Source organism: Callionymus lyra, chromosome 11 (assembly GCF_982586985.1).
Source record: "Callionymus lyra chromosome 11, fCalLyr1.hap1.1, whole genome shotgun sequence".
In the NCBI taxonomy this organism is placed as follows: domain Eukaryota; kingdom Metazoa; phylum Chordata; class Actinopteri; order Syngnathiformes; family Callionymidae; genus Callionymus; species Callionymus lyra.
The window spans coordinates 24,351,182-24,369,142 of NC_141828.1; the positions used below are offsets into that span (position 1 = coordinate 24,351,182).

Sequence of the window (17,961 nt, forward strand, 5' to 3'; positions counted from 1 at the left end):
GGTTGTGTTTTTCTATATTGGGGTGGTGTGCGTGTTTTTGTGTTGGGCTGGCCAGTGTATTACTTTTTCTGTGTTGGTGTGTATTTTTCTCTGTTTTAGGGGTGAAGTGTGTATTTCTATGTTGGGCTGATATTTGGTTTTATGTGTTGGGGTGGTGTTTTTGTTTCTCTGTTTGGGTGATGTTTCTTTTTCTATGTTGGGGTGACGCATGTGTTTCTGTTTTTGTGTTGGGTTGGTGTGTATGTTCTTGTGCTGGAGTGGCGTTTGTGTTTCTGTGTTTGGGTGCGATGTGTGTTTCTGTTTCTATGTTGGTCCGGTGTGTGTGTTTCTTTGTGGTGGCATATGGGTTTTACTGGGGTGTTTTGTGTGTGTTTCTGGGCTGGGTTGGCATATGCGTTTCAGTGTTGTGGTGGTGTGTGCATTTCTGCTTTGTAGTAGCATGTGGGTTTGAGTGGGATGGTTTGTGTGTGTGTGTTTCTATTTCTGTTGGTGTGGGTGTGGGTGCCATTTGTGATTCTGCTTTGTGTTGGTGTGTGTGTTTGACCTGGGTGGTTTGTTTGAGTTGGGGTGGTGAAGGTGCTTCTAATTTCATTGTTGGAATGGCATGTGGGTTTCTATTTCTGTTGGTGTGGTGTGTGTGTTTCTGCTTTGTGGTGGCGTGTGTGTTTGACCAGGGTGGTTTATATTTTTGTGGTGGGGTGGTGTAGGTATTGAAGTTTTAGTGTTGGGGTGGCATGTGTGTTTCTGTTTCAGTGTTGGGGTGGTGTAGGTGTTAAAGTGATGGAATGGCGTGTGGGTTTCTATTTCTTTTGGTGTGGCGTGTGTTTTTCTGCTTTGTGGTGGCATGTGTGTTTGACCAGGGTGGTTTATGTGTTTGTGGTGTAGGTATTGAAGTTTTAGTGTTTGGGTGGTGTGTGTGTTTGACCAGGGTGGTTTATGTGTTTGTGGTGGGATGGTGAGGTATTGAAGTTTTAGTGTTAGGGTGGCATGTGTGCTTCTGTTTCAGTGTTGGGGTGGTGTAGGTGTTTCAGTGATGGAATGGCGTGTGAGTTTCTATTTCTGTTGGTGTGGCTTGTGTGTTTCTGCTTTGTGGTGGCATGTGTGTTTGACCAGGGTGGTTTATGTGTTTGTGGTGGGGTGGTGTAGGTATTGCAGTTTCAGTTATGGGGTGGTGTGTGTGTGTTTCTGCTTTGTGGTGGCGTGTGTGTTTGACTTGGGTGGTTTATGTGTGTTGGAGTGGCGTAGGGTTTACTGTTTCAGTGTTGGGGTGGTGTGTGTGTTCCTTAGTTGGGGTGGCAAGTGTGTTTCTTTTTCTGTGTTGGGGTTGTCTAGGTGTTCCATTTTCAGGGTTGGGGTGGTTTGTGTGTTTCTGCTTTGTGGTGATGTAGGTGTTCCGGTTTCAGTTCTGATGTGTGTTGCTGCTGTTAGTGTGTGTCTGTTTTGTTGTGTGAGTTTCTTAAGTAACTGTTGTTTACTGGAGTCCAGTCAATTAAAGGTGTCAAAGGTGGTCGTCATGGCGATTGGTGTGTCACCAGCAGCCATTTAACTTCACATGTCAGATGTTATAAAGGTTAGAAACCTGAGATATCGACGTCTGCTGTGTCGGCTGATTCTTTCTGTACATTAGCTGCATTCTGGATGCAGGAGATTCATGCATCCACTCAGATCCCCTCTGACAGCCTGTCATTACTAGTTACAGTTCTGACGTGAACTATACCATAACTGACTTCACATCCATGCGTCTACTCTCCAGCAATAATGCTAGCCCTGGCGGGAGGTTCAATACTTCACAGCTTCAACACTATTTTTTATCAAAAAATATTTAACACAAGTTAATAATCCATAGTGAGCCACTTCCTGAGGTTCTTGTGAGACAAAAGGGTTTACCTGTCTTTGTAGGGGATTCAAATAATATCGATAAAATTAAATAAAGGTAAGTAAAAAAAAAGCAATAGTTTGAGGAAAAAAAAACAGAATCGAAACATCAGGGGTTTGTATTGTCAAGAATCTGGCGATACTATACTTACCAAATTACATTGACTTATTGTAGGAACAAGGATATATTTGTAGTATTGTCCAGTACTTGACTCTGGTGTTGCAGAATTTACAGACCACATGACTCTTGATGAAGTAGTAACTGCTGTATCCTCTCATCCTCAGTCATCGCTAGGATTTCATTGATCCTTTATTTGTGGAGTGAGTGTTGACATCTAGCGGCCAGAAGTTTAATTACAATACAAAATCTGACAAACACAGTGAATAATTTCATGTTTATTGAAAAATTTAAAAAAAATCGTTTTTTTATATTTTATACAAAATATATTTTAAATAAAGCATGTGTATTGCATGCTTTTTTCTTTTTTTTTTGCTGAACGAAAAGTGATATTTAAGTGTATTTATTTTTTCCTTACACTAAATCTTAATTTTAAACGTGATTGTGAACTTGAGTCTAGATTCTGCGAAATTCAAAATTTAATCAAATCTTTGTTTACAACCACATTTAGATGCAGCTTGAATATTTATTTATTTTAAGTTTTATTAATAGCTTCAAAACAAGTGGCTCAAAATTACATTGTTTAAACATCGTAATGCACAGCAGCACTCAAACAACAGAAAATGACATTTAAAAACTTTACAAAAAATATTTTTGATTACCTAATAATTCGTTTCTTCAGTGGTTACTAAAACAGTAAACCATTTTTATCTTTTGGCTGCAACAGAAAGTCTGAAGTGGTTTCATGAACTTCTATAATTACGAATGAAGTCGTGTGTTTGCCCGAGAGACGTCGGCATGCGATGGAATGGTCCTGATGTGATGAGAAAGTCGTGTCGAGCGCAGAAGGACGAGACCGTAAGTGCGTGAGGGAGACAATAAGAGTCGCTGGGGATTGTTTGGGCTGAGAGAACACTTTCCTCTTCAGGAGATTTTGTGTGAAAGCAAATGACTGTAGACAAGCGAATTACAGGATCTGCGCTGAACGAGAGAAAAGAGACGAGCAGAGAGTGGAGAAGAGAAAATGATATCATCATATGAATATTTTAGCCAGTGAGCTAAAAGACAAAAAAAGCTAAATATCTTGAGCCAGTGATGCAAGATTGACTTTCTGAATCAGATGTTTTTGAAGATAGTGATCTGAGTCTAAAGACTACTGAGGCATGGATTGGAAAATGTATTGATTATTGATATGCTTATGAAGAAACTAAATGGAGGCAGACATTAGAGGTGACAGTTAATAAATACTTGTTTGTGTCAACGTTTCTAAGGATTATATTTGTGAGAAAATATTGATAAACCTAAACATTGTGATTTGTTTTTCAGGATACTGTTTAGATATTGAGCAGCACTGTATCGATTTCTTGAGATTTGTTTGCTTTAAAATCATAATTTCATGCTTGTATTTATTGTGGTTTATATTCAATAAATGTTTTTTATTTACAATTAACATGCGCATTTTTGTTTGTTAATTTTTGTGTTGCAATTTAACCTTCAGCCGCTATTTACAATTAGAATATACATAGTGTTGGTTATTTTTGTGTTGTAATAAAACATCACGTTCCTCCAGAGCTAAAAGAACAATATCATCCTGTGAGATCCCGGCAATAACTGAGGACGAGAGGATACAGTGGACTCCAGCAGCTTTTAAAGCTGATGTTTGGACATATTTTGGTTTCAAAACAAAGCAGTTACGACTTTGTCAAGAGTCATGTGGTCTGTAAACAGCAGAGTCAAGTACACGACAATACTACAAATATATCTTTGTTCCTTCATATTTTTCAGATGATGGAAACTCGTGAATTTGGGGCAGAAATACTATATTTGCTTTCTTCTTTTTTTCATTGGAAATGGTAAATATTTTTTTCTTAAAATTACTAAATAATTATAAATAATTATAGAAGCATTTTTGTGACAATACTTAATTTAAGTTAATTAAGGTATAACAAAATAGGTACACAGGTGAAAATTCAACAAACAAATCTAAGTTTGATTTATTTTTAACTTTTTGTGTTGCCTGGGTTTACTTCAGGTTTCCTACCACAGTCCAAATCAAAAAGAGATTGATTGGAAACTGGCGTCCAGTCCAGGGTGTCTCGCTGTCTGACATCTTCTACTCTCACAAAAGTCCACCTTTTTAACAGATTGAACGTCTAAATAAAGCGAATATATTGTTTGTCTGTATTAATATTTTAATCAATCTTGTCAGTGTTTGTTGGATCAAGTTTCAATAGTTTTTTTCTACCCTCTATTTTATGTCTTCTTGTCTTGTCTTTTTGAAGAGTGAAACATGCATACCATAATAAATCCTGACAGACTGAGTGATGGACCAAAGCGTTTACTCTCAAAGTTTGACAGAAGCTGCAACTTACACACATTAGGGCTCAAACTCCGGCTTGCCAGGTTATGTTATGTGGCCCAACTTTTTTGGTCAATATTTCAACAAAGTGTGAATGAAATAGTATTTATAAAATATAAAATACCTTCATTTTAACATTTGCAATAGTGTTTGTTCATTTATGGGTTGCAATCAAACCTCTGGCCGCTAGATGGCAGTAGTCATTACCTCGTCTGCAGCTAAAGTAACAATAAAAACCTGCGAATTCTTTCCACTGCACACCCCTTGTAAAAAATAAACTTACTTTGTTTTGATTGATTTGAATAAGTTTGACATCCTTGCACTATAAAGAGTGATATATGTTTACCTTCATGCTATCAAACAAACAAAGGATTGTCGATTCCTAGTAGCTCCTCTTGGATTGCAAGGAAAGATGTGAGACAGATTCAGACACTTACAGAGTGAGACCAATGAGTAGAGTCAGAGGTTGACACAGATAAAGAGAGTCAGAGGGTGAGACAGATGAAGGGAGTCAGAGGGTGAGACAGGTAAAGGCAGTCAGAGGGTGAGACAGATTAGGAGAGTCAGAGGGTGAGACAGATGAAGAGAGTCAGAGGGTGAGACAGATGAAGATGGTTAGTGGGTGAGACGGATGAAGGGAGTCAGAGGGTGAGACAGATGAAGGGAGTCAGAGGGTGAGACAGATGAAGGAAGTCAGAGGGTGAGACAGATGAAGGGAGTCAGAGGGTGAGACGGGAAGAGAAAAATGCGTCGAGGCGGCAGAAACACGTGGGACTGTAATGGAGAAGATCAGCAGCGTTCTGTAATCTAATGATGATGACTGATGAAGACAGACAGTGTGTGTAAACTCAGCTCTAATTATCCGTCACGCGCCAAAATGGAATAAGTCCCGAGGGAAGGATGCGGAGTGAAGGAGGAGAAGGAGGAGAGGATAAGGAGGAAGGATAATGCGTGCAGGAGAAGAAGAAGGTTCGGTTACATAACGTGACTTCCCAGCAACATCGAAATGACATTTTAAGTTTCTATTTTCTCAAAACAAAAAAAATATCCAAAATATATCTTATTATTAGTTTCCTTTTTAAAATGTTCCTGTTCGCTAATGCCCCCTGGTGGCCGGCTCTTAAAGCTCACACTTACATTAGCACTGTGACATCATGTGTTCCTCCCTGCAGTGAGCTCCAACCAGAGCCATGGGGAGTACCCGGAGTGTCGGAGTGAGAGGGAGTCGGGCGGGGAGGCGTCTCTGCTGGTGTCTCCACTGGTGGTGGCGGGGATCGTCATAGGCCTGGTGCTCTTCCTCTCCTGCATCACCATCATCGTGGGCAGCTTCCGCAAAGACAGTCGGCTGAGGAACCCTCACCTGCGAGCGAGCTACGGTCAGTGTCGCCCCGAGGCTGTCGGTGCAACACCCCAGAGAATCTTCACACATGGATATTTATATCAAACGTTTGCAGAGTCTGGTTCTGATTGAAGTTTCTGCCAGTTAAATAATAAGACCAATTTTTCTCTCTTTTCTTATTTAAACTTTAGATAGTCTTGAGATAATAATTTTGACACGTATCAATAAAATATAATTGGAACCAAATTGAAAAAATTTTTTGCATAACCAGCTAAAATTTGACAGAATTGACGTCATATTTGATGTGTAAATAAACAGAATAATTCTCTATATGTGCGTCAACTTCGAACGCAGTACTTCTGTTTGTCAGATTTACACACAAATACATCACACTACACAACAATATTTTAAAAATGTATTTTTTGCTGCTAATAAACGTGTAAATGCATTTTTATTTGCAAGAACAATGTTTTTAGAATAAATTCGTCAATGACGACGTAACATTTGCATAGCATGAACTTTAGCTGCAGGAAAAAGTACTGCAAGAAAAATTGTGTCCACCAGAGGGCGTTTAATTTCTGACTCACTACAGCAACTGTTTGATTCAAACTATTTGAGCTTGAAAACATGTCTTATTTGTAATTGTACGCAGGTCCAGACGGTTTCTCTTACGGGGGTTCGGTGGGGGAACTGAGGTCGACGTGTTTAGAGGACTTTCCTCCTCCTTTGGACTATCACTCCTACAGAGACACTCTTTCACAGATGGACCCGTTATACCCGGACTCACCTCCGCGGTAAGTACTTTCACCGTGTTGTTGTTTTTTGTAAAACACATATGAAATCTGTCTCACCCAAAATTCACAGAAAAGCAGCACAAAAATGAGCAAAACTAAATATAAATCAAATTTTAGATCAAAGGAAAACCACAGAAAGAACATGCAGTCCAGTTGAGAGTCCTGATTAAGATCGGCAGTGTATGTGTGTGTTTGTGCATGTGTGATTGTGTGTGAGTGTGTGTAGGTGTAGGTGTGTGTGTGTGTGTGTGTGTGTTTGCGGTGAAGCAAAGATCCTGTTAAAGGCCAACATCATGGTGTCTTTCATCCAAATGTCAACACTCCTAATTGGCAACCTTAATAATGTACAGCCATCCTTTTCTTCTGACTGTGTGTGTGTGTGCATTTGTGTGTGTGCGTGCACGTGTGTGTGTGTTTCTGGGTTTCCAACTCTTATGCCATTGTTCTTGAATGCTTTACAATTAAATGAAGTGTATCTGAAACAAAATAATTAACGTTTATTATTTACAATTATATTTTTACATTTACAATGTAAAGGAGTAATGAAATCTTGGTGATCATTGCATTGACTGAGGATGAGAGGATACAGTCGACTCCAGCAGCTTTTAAAGTAGACATATTTTGGTTTCAAAACAAACGTTTAAAACAATAGATGCCTTTATAAAGACACTTTTTTATATATATATTAATATATAAGGACAAAAACTAAATTCAGACTTTTTACAGATATGTTTAGCTGAGATTTTAAAAAAAATGTATCTCTTTTTTTCTAAATCTCAGACTCGGACTGTTCATAACGTGCAATAATAATTATGAATTTAACATTTTATTCAAGAGCGCCTTTGAAGACTCAAGGACACTTAACAGGTTCAACAATACAAAGGAAGAAACAAAAGAAACAAGACAATTAAAATAAGGACAGTAATTACCGTCAGTGAGATTTATGTGTCTTTGTGTTTGTCATTATTAGTCTCAAAGATGCTGAAAACGCTGTATTTACAAAAGAATCAAACAAAAGTATGTATTAATAAAAGTATTAAACAGCCTTAGATACTTATGAAAGCTTCCTAAAATAAAGGAGAGGGAAACTAGCCTGACTACGTCAAGGTTCTGGCACGAAAAACCTGACCGTTGAGCCTGAAATGTAGGAACACAGCCAACACGGAGGTATTCACACACACACACACAAACACACTTACACACTTAAACACACACTTTTATATGACAAACGGCACATTGTGTTTATCATAAGGTTGGGCTGCCAGCTTGTGTGTGTTTGTGTGATGAACCCACACCAACAGAGACCGTGAAAGTAGTGTTGCCAACACAAACACACACTTGATAAGAACACACACACACACACACACACTCATGTGGAGCAGCAGGTTCACCTGTGGAGAATGAAAGCTTTTACTTCCTCCATGTGAAACCTGGGGCAACACACACACACACACACACACACACACACAGGCATGAACTCAGACACACAAAAAAAAACATTTTCATCTACAATAGTTATTAGAAGTATTTTTGTGTGATTACTTAAGTGTGTAATTACACTAGTTCATTTTTTATTATTCTTAAGTCTGATTAGCAAGGGATAAGTATTACCTGGTGACCTCTGGTATTTTGTAAGATGCATGTCTTTGTCTGTGATCGCGCACGTGTCTTTCAGTAATTTTACACCTGTATCTTAATGCTACTGGTGTTTTATTTTATTTTTTACTTTTTTTGTTTCTATTTTTATTTTATTTTATTCTATTGTATTTTGTTAATAGTGTTAAATTTCTAATTTTGTAAATAATTGTATATTTTTAAGATCTTTTTTATTTTATTTTGTATTATCTCTTTTATTTTTATTTTTTTCCTTGCACTTTATTTTTTTAAACTGTGCTGTTGTAAAAGTGTGTTTCCCCTCTGGGGATGAATAAAGCTTTTCTATTCTATTCTATTCTATTCTATAGAAGAATGGAGGCTTAGGTGGTCTTATTAATTACAGTACGACCCCCTACCTCGCATGGAGGAGGAGGGGAGGTAGTTTACAAAACACTGAGGTCCCCAGTTAATAACCTTTATTTATACAGGTAAAATTTCATTGAGAACCAGGGTCTCATGTACAACCATTTATTTAGATGTTCCTATATTTTTTTAAATAAATGTATTGTTATTTATTTAAAACCAAGGCCCAGAAGTACTAATAATGACCACCAAGTTGTTAGGTTTGAAACACTATGGAAGTATATCAGTGCCATCATAATCTTTTTGACATTTTGAAAAGTTTTATTTAAATATTGTGGGGGTTTTAAGAATCGCATTATAATTTTTCGATAATTTTTGAAATGTTGAATTAGTTTTTGGATATTTGAATGAAAAAAATGTACACAGCATTTGGTATTAATTATTTTAAAATATATATATTTATATATAATATAATATAATATATAATACAAATATAATTAATTAAACAAACAAATACATATAATCAAGCATCCCACAACATTTAAATGAAAAAAATATAAAATTCATAGACAATGATTCACAATAAATGTTATAAATTCCATATGTTTTATTAACCGTTTTAAATTCAATATAGAAATTCTGGTTTAATAGTTCCATTAGTCAATACCATAAGAGTACTGAGCTGCTTGATGAACTTTCAGCCAATCATGCAACACGCACAGGATCACATGATAGATCAATTTTTTTTTTTTTTTTTTTAAGTCAAGTTGCAACATTTTAAATTCAATCATTCAATATTCTAATGACACTGATATACTTTATTAATATCAAAACACCTGATGCCCAAATCTATCTCAGGCATGAATCGCTCAGACCCTTGACCAGGTTTAGCCATGTCAAAATGCGAGATAAAAACACCTTTAAAGTCTTATTTAGAGCTAAAAGATGACTCAGGGTTAGAAGGAGCTTCGATGCAAAGACACAGATCTGTACAAACAGAAGATTGGATCAGATCAGCAATAATCAGATCACATGTGATTCAGGGCAGAATATCATTTCCCAGAATAATAAACTTTAAGCACTACGTGGATAGTTTCAATCAGAGACAAACAGGCACAGATCAGCATCTTTATAGTTCTATAAAACTGCGTGAGGATGTCGCTCACACACATGCACGACCATATGTTGAGGCAGGATTTGTCCTCCGTCCAACTCCACAGAGCGTCTCAGCGAGACGTTAATCGTTGCCAAAGAGTCTCCCTGGATATTGACAGAGATTTTTTATTTATTTAACATCATTCACTAAAAACTCAACACTATTAGTTAGAAAATATATCATCATTCTTATTTACTCCCATCTTCTACCAAACTATTTTAGAAGACAAACATAATATTGTCATTTTTGTCAAAAATGCAGTTCATTCTGTAGATACTAGGGTTGTTAGAAAATATCGCTTTTTTTTCTTCACAATACTGCATTAATATACAATATAATTGACACGCAAATATTCACAGGGTTAGTTCATTTTTGTGTTGCAATGAAACCTCTGACCACTAGGTGGCAGCAGTCATTACATCCCCCTCAGTAAAAAATAACTGAAATCATGCTAGATCCCATTGATGGCTGAGGACAAGAGGATACATTGGAATCCAGCAGCTTTTAAAGCTGATGTTTCGACATATATTGGTTTCAAAACAAATGAAAGCAGTTACGACTTCGTCAAGAGTCATGTGGTTTGTAAATTCTGCAACACCAGAGTCAAGTACTCGACAATACTACAAATATATCCTTGTTCCTACAGTATCAGAATATATCCTATTGTTGTCCCTGTATCGTGATACGTATTGTATTAGCAGATTCTTGTCAATACACTGATCTAGTACACTGAACAAAAATAGATATGAAACACTTTTGTTATGGCTCCCATTTTTTATGAGATGAAGATACATTTTTCAAATCATCGTATATATTTAATTCTGTAACTTTTCCTCTTTTAGTCAAAAGATACAGAGAACATTTGTTCAACAAATCAAAGGTAAATAACAACAACAAGTATCATTTGTCAGTAAATAACAAGGAAATGTATCCTTTGAATACTTAGCTGATTACTCCCATTACACTATAATTACATAATTATGCTGAATTAAACAGATTACCTTATCAAATTACTTTGTTTGCATACTGGTTTAATCATTGAACAATTCATTTTATAATTGTTCATGTAATGTTTCTGAAACAGGAGTGTCACTGAGGGAGCGCCTTGATCCAGGTTTATATTTCCACATGGTTTTGAAACCTTCCTCAGAGAACTATGGATAACATTGGCACCAAAAAAACATTTGAATGGCTGTGATTAAAAGAGATAGACAGTAACTTGTTTACATCAGTTTATGCATATAAACATATGTATATTACCTAACAAATCGGATCCTAAAAAGTGTCAGACAAACGGGGTGAGGTCTGAATAGTGGCCAAAATCCCCAGAAAAAACAGTCTGGGTCAGAGAGTATCTGGGGCGTGGAGGTGGAAATTCAAGATAAATGAGGAGGAGAAACTGAAGGAACAACTTTTATTTGTTCTATGACTGTGAGTTGAATTTACTTCCTCAACCTTTATACCAGGCCGTACAGAAAGAAACACATTGATATAATTTCTCTTCTATTGATTATTACTGTCTGAAAGGTGGGATTTCTTTTTATATATTTTCTCAGTAACATTAGTCTGTGACCCTTGACACATCAAGACACTCGTTTTTAGTCAAGTTTACTCAAAATATAAACATGGAAACTAGTGAAAATTAGTGAAAAACAAACTTTTTAAAGGTCCGTGAACATAACGTCGACATTAAACCGGTCCACGCTGGGAAAAAAAAAATGTTAGGGACTCCTGTAATAAACGTATTATTCAATGAAATAGTTTATTAATGTAAAATATTTTTCAGATTCAAAAGACATAAACAGCCAAAAGTCTAAAATCAAGGAATAAAATCCGGGGAAATATACTTAAATGATTATCTTATAGTCATTTATATAACGATATAAAGGCCCTTTTTTTCCAAATATTTTTTTATATTCACTTCAACCCAATCGTCATATTAAGAGAGTAGTTATTGATAATAGAAAATATCCCAAAATAAAGTTCATTTCTACAAGACCTTTGACCTTATGAGGGCCACATACAGTCAAAGGGGGCCACACTTTTCCCTGTGTCTAGATTAAAGGTTTCTTCTCACTAGTTTCACTTGACTTGCATCTATTTCGCATCGGTTCCTCTGCTTCATAATCTCCTCAACTCTCACGGTTTCTTCCTCACACCTCCACACGAGAGTCGAGGGAAACACTGGAGGCAGCTGAGATTTCACTTTGGCTGTGAGAATCGAACTCGAGAATTCACGCTGTGTTGTTCTCTCCAGAGATCCTCAGCTCACCCCCTGTGCTTCCATCCTGGCTGTTTGTACCTGCGTGTCTCAGAGGCGTCTGCAGGTAGCATGTGTTGGCAGCTTCAGCGTGAATTAAAGATCACTTGAGTTCTCTAAAATCACTCGCCTAAGTTAAATGACTGAAGTTAGTCAAAGCTCATTAGAAAGGCCCTTTTTGCTTCATGCTCAATAACCAGGAGGCTTACAGCATTTCATTTTTTATTCCCAGCTCTTCAGGGTCTCAGCGGACAGTTACATATATGGATTTAAATCAATAATTTAGAATAAAATTAATAAATAAGTCATAGTTGTCAATTTTTTGTCATTAATTCCTTGGTGATTGAGTCAGCAAAACATGATTTTAAACTAGATTACGTGTGATATTTTTGTTAAGCTTTATTCAGTTTCATGAAATGGTAAATTGAGAAAAAATAATAATAATAATTTATCTTGAAATTGTAATAATAAGCTTCTAATTGTTTTCATTTTTTATTTTGTTATTTATTTTATTATTTCACTAGACATCTGATTTGATATTTTTAACTTTTTTTAACTGACAAAAGTAAAAAGAATAATTAAAAATGAATATATTCATATTAATTAATATGAATATATTAATTTAATTAACATGATTTAATTATCTTTTTTAATTTAAAAACACCCATATATACACATATTATGACCAAAACATTTTTTGATTATAATTAAATAAAATGAAATAAAATATTATGAAAAAGACAACTTTACCTCATATCTTAAATGCCATGACAATTTGACTCTGTAATAAGCTTAAGCCTTTTTTCCTTATATAATATGGCATCCTACTAGAAAGAAAACATTTTATAATGGACTATATATATTATTTTTAATTTTTTTAGAAGTTAGACAATGATAATAAAAGGTTCTAAACAAAAATAATTTAAAAATAATTTACCTAACATGATTTAATAAATATATTTTGTATTTAAAAAATGTAAGCTCCTATTTATAATGCCAAGACAATCTTGCTCGCTGACTCTTTCCTTTTTTTCCTTATATGATAGTTTGTCACTTTATTAGAACAATTATTTTATATCAATCTATTAAAGAACAACTATTTATTAAACTGACATGATTTAATAGACTTTTTTAATTTAAAGACATACATACACAAATGTTTTGTTTGTATTTCTAATCATTTATGTTTAAATAAAATCTTATTGCATATTACAAAATACCTTTTTAGGTCATATTTATAACACAATGACAATTTTACTTTTGCCTTGATGGCACCTCACAATATTTTAAAACGATACTTTTGTTTGCAAACAATACGATTTATTTTAGTTTTATTGGTTGTTAGAAATCAGGGTTTTGTAAACAGTTAAAAATAACATCTAATAAAAGGAAAAGTTGTTTTTTTAAAATGTATACTTTTGTTCTTTGGGGAAATTAATTTTCATTGTGAAGTCAATGAGTGAAAACGTGGGCAAAATGTCCAGATTTAACGACACAAACAGGACCAAATCAGATCAACAACAACTCAAACTGCTCCTCTCTGGCGTGGATGGAGGCGGACGCACACGTTTGGGTTCGGCTGCAGCAGTTGATGCAGTTAGCAGTGTAGTGATCCGATTACTCTGTCATGCTGCTTCCTGTGTGTCATCCTGATCTTCCGCAAAATACACACAGAGACACACCTTTATTTCAGTGTTGTCTTTTTTGATCTCAATCGCCGTTTTTTGTCTCAGTTAAAGGGGCTATTTGGTGACATCGCAGATAATCTCGTGTAACTTAAGTGAAAGTAATGAATAGCTCTATAGATTCAGGCTCAACAGTGGGAATGTATGACACCGGTCTTGGCTCTGCTCTGAAGGCCAGACTGACAAACTGGTTTTTCGGGATTTAGCTTGTACTGCTCAGGCGTTCTCGTAAATCACAGGTGTTACATTCACACAAGAGCAGCAACAGCCAAAGAGACCACATGACCAGTCACATGGCAGTGCCATTTTAGGACTTGATTCTAAAGAATCTTGGTAAGAGATGTTTTTGACTTTGACTGCTTTATCTGTACTTCTGTCCACAGTTACGATGAGTGTGTCGGCCCCGGCTCCACACAGGTCTACATCCCCACAGATGACCCTCCTCCCTACTCCCTGGTGGACCCCTGTCAAGGCAGGACAGAGCCAGAGGGGCCCACGGAGGACACCAGCTTACACCAACCCACACACTACGGTGAAACGTCGGCCAGCGTCACCTGGTTCACCGCCTCAAACTATCAAGTGGGCCTACAGGAGCACCAGCACATCGCATCCATCTCCTTCCCGCTGGAGGCCGCCCCGCCATACGAGTCGGTCCTGGCCGAGCAGGGCCACCCCCTCCCTCTTATGCCATGTGACCTTTACAAACACCAATCTGAGAGGGGAGGCGGCGGCGGCGGCACCCAGCAACCAGGAGCAAACCAGATCTTGCAGGACCATTAATTGATCTGAACCACTGGTTGTTCCGGCGCGATCTCACACTCACAGGCGAACTGGACGGTGTGACACAAACAATGGACCCTAATGAGGTTCTGTCGGCACAGATGCTGACCAGCTAATGAGGCGGGAAAAAGTGCGACATCTCAGTGGAATTTAATTCAGGATGAACCAGAAACTCAGATTGTGTTATACATTTCCCCACCGGTTTCTGGGAAACATTATTTCATGGTAACACTGATGTCAAGGTTTGTCCGCTTTAAATTTAAACTCATAAGCATTTCATTCATCTTATCGTAGAGATGCTGAGAGTAGAAGAGTGTCACTGTAGTAGTCTTGAACACCCCCGAAAACCCTTTTCAAATACGACCCCTCACCACTTAATGTCGTTTTGGATAGAGGTACATTGTTGTTGTGAAGATCCTGAACTACAAGAGCAGCTCGTGCTTTATTAGTTCGTGCCATATAGATTCTCTTCTGGTGGTGATGTCTTAGACCCTAGAAGAACTCGGTGGCTATAGTGAGACCAAATTGATTAGAAAACTAGACCAAAATTGACGAGATTTGTTGTCGTTTTGTCCCTTATTTGTGTCGTCATGAAGAAACCATCAAGGGCTTTAGTTCTACTGTATCTGGACCCGAGCAGAGAAATGTAGCCGTTGGACTTCTTTTCGTAAAATTAGGAAAACAAAACACAGCGTGTGACTTGAACACAATTAATGTTAAACCAGTTGTTTAATCACGGACTCACACCGAACGGGGAAGTGGTAAGGGCGGGCCACAGTTATTTCCGTGTGGTAAAATATAAATTATTCAAAATGTATCAGAAGAATCACACAAAGAGTGGGAGACGGGATTTCTGCGAGATCTGCTAAAAACAAAAATAGGTGTCAATCTCATTTATTTACTATCATCTAGTGGCATCGCGTTTGACAAAATTGTTCAGGCAGGAAACTAGTTCTAAAAGTAAAGTGTATTTGGTCAATCTACAGAATAAAAGTCTATTGGTTGGCAGACGTTGATTTACACTTGACAACGTAAACATTAACTCACACCAGGTCACTTGCACACATTCCTCCATAGAAGAGACTTTCACGTGACAACATAGTCGAGGAGAGGTTAATTAGTTAACTAGGGTAAGTCGGGTTTGGACCCTTTTCGCAACGCATTCTTCTCTTTGTCAATGATCCTCGATGTTGCTAACTCTTGCAGTTGTTTACCAAGTCCAGTGAATCGTTGTTCACTCCATGACATTCTTCGTTTAGCCACCGCTTCCGTGTCTTGTGTGAGTCCAGCTTAAGAGAAGCTTTTTAACTTAAAGATGATCATCTATTTTCTTTGATTAGCACATTTGCCACCAAATGTCAAGAACAGACGGAGACACCAGGACCTGTAGACACATATTTCCACCGGCCAAATCGGGTTATTTTTGGCAACCCAATGAAAATGTTTGTTTTCCCAAATGTACGCGTAATGTTCAAGGATTTCTAATTTTTGTGTTGAATATGTGCCTAATAGCCCTCAGACTGTTCATTTACTCAGTAGCCATATAATAATCTGATGCAAATAATAATAGTTTTATTCATCGTCAATCAGTTACCACGGTAACTGGTATCAATGTTTATGATTTATTGAAGTATTTGTTGTTTGGCAGCTATAGAAATGTCCGGATTAGGGAAATGGAAAGATGGTTCACGATGATTTTGTGAGGATTTCACCATAGTTAAACTTCTTCAATCACTCTGTTTTTGGTCTTTTTTTCCCCACACCCGACACCCTACTGTAGCGAGTGTTGTGTAGTGGTTGTCATGTCTGAGACGCTAGTCTGTGGTTAAAAAGGTTCAAAAAGGTTGATTTTGAGGAATACAATACGTAGATTAATCTCTTAATTTGAAGTAGTAGATGAGAATGTAATTTTAAAAACATCTTTGACATTATGTTACCTCTGAAGATGTAGAACACATGTTTAAACCCATGGGCCAGGGGCTAAATTAAGCCCACCAAGTAATTGTATGTGGTCCAGATGTGTCTCTAAAAATAAGTAGATTATTGTTGATATGATGACATATAAAGATGCCAGTGTTTAAGATAAGGAAGAAATAATGGATGTCAACAAAAGGTGTGGTTGAAAGAATAAAAATGTGATAAACACAGAGATAATTATGATGACTCAAACCTTCCACAATAAAAAGAAAATATCACAATCCATTAAAGACAGTTTAGTAAATATACATTTTGATCGGCCTCTTGTATGATAGAGAGTTTGAACCCCTGATGTAGGGAATCAATGATGGTTCTTCCCTCAAACACCAACACTAGTAGGAATTATAGATTGTTTCAGAAGCTTAATTGATAAACTGACCTGGGACTACTTGGATATGGAAATAGAAACCAGAATCCAAATGATAAACTGGGACACGTTTCTTATTTAGGTCAAGAGCCAGCTTGATACAAACAAAGGACTCATTCCGGTTTCTCTGCTGTCAAAGTTATCTTTGTTGTTGAGTCGTATTCTTCTGAAATGTTTAAACATTGTGAACGAAAGTCTTACATAAAATGAGTCTAAATCTAACATCTTCCTTGTATTACAGCAGTACAGACAAGAGTTAATGTTGTGTGTCGGTAATGGTTGGCCACACAAAAACAGTTAAGAACTGGATTGTCAGGATGCTTAGGGGTGGGGCTAAATACAGCACATATATTTTTTTAAAACACGGCTTCTCGATATTGCAACGAACCAGACGCTTGAGCTACAAGTTGTCTGACACTTTTGAAGAATTCTACCTGCTTCCAAGCGCGAGCGAGAATTTTGTTCATCGCCTGTGCTTAAATTCCACTGGAAAATGAGGGCTGTAGTTTGGCTTCTGCTCTTTGCTCTCGTGCTCAACCTGAAGGCTGAAGAAAAGGTGAACGACGACGAAGATATTATTATTGGAACTGATGAGGACGAAGGTACATGGTGTGTGACGCAGGTAGGGTAAAACAACAACTCATGTGTTCAATGTTTTCCGGCAGATGTGTCAATCGATGATCTTATAAAATTTGATGACAGAGGCAGTGAGCAGGAAAACCTTTTTAAAGGTAATCAACTTTTTAAAATACGATTTTCACCTGTGTACAGATGACCTTACATTTTCTAAATAACAAGCAATACATTGTTTAAAGTTGTTTCCTCCTTGTAGTTTTAACATTTACTGCTTTTTCTGAACAGAAGAAGATGACGACGATGACGATGAAATACATGTTCCAGAGAATCTAAACCTTTAAGATTGAATTATTTTCATGTTCAAATAAAATAAAATAAAAAGTGATTATTTATTGACGTCTCATATATAATTGTAACAACTTCAGTTTTAATGTTTTGTATGTGTACTTGTACATATTTTAACAGGTCTTAAAACAGTATTTATTTCTAAGAGGAAAACTTTCTCTTTTATATATATATATATATATATATATATTTCAGGTTATTTGTATTCTAAAAAATATATTTTTTTATTTTTTTATTTATAAATAAAGTTGTATAATCGTATTATTTTCAAATATTTACACGTAAAACAATAAGAATATGATAAAAGAGTACGACTTGTTGACGGAAATTGCCGAAAGACAAAGATACTCGATACTGTTGAACTCTCGGCA

General features: G+C 36.6%; 1 protein-coding gene and 1 long non-coding RNA gene across 2 annotated transcripts in view; both read left to right on the plus strand.

Moving 5' to 3' along the window:
- The window catches only part of bean1 (brain expressed, associated with NEDD4, 1), a 42,698-nt gene extending 26,578 nt beyond the window's left edge, over positions 1-16,120 (plus strand). Inside the window, exons 3-5 of the mRNA XM_087802042.1 lie at positions 5,525-5,728; positions 6,344-6,485; positions 13,929-16,120. Coding sequence (XP_087658168.1) covers positions 5,525-5,728; positions 6,344-6,485; positions 13,929-14,325 — 743 coding nt within the window. The 3' untranslated portion in view covers positions 14,326-16,120. The remainder of the gene's footprint in view (positions 1-5,524; positions 5,729-6,343; positions 6,486-13,928) is intronic.
- A 907-nt stretch (positions 16,121-17,027) lies between these two features.
- LOC148069681 (uncharacterized) lies at positions 17,028-17,630 on the plus strand. Its single transcript, XR_015712971.1, has 3 exons — positions 17,028-17,271; positions 17,335-17,400; positions 17,531-17,630. It is a non-coding gene; the product is annotated as an uncharacterized LOC148069681 (long non-coding RNA).
- The last annotated feature ends 331 nt before the right edge of the window (positions 17,631-17,961 follow it).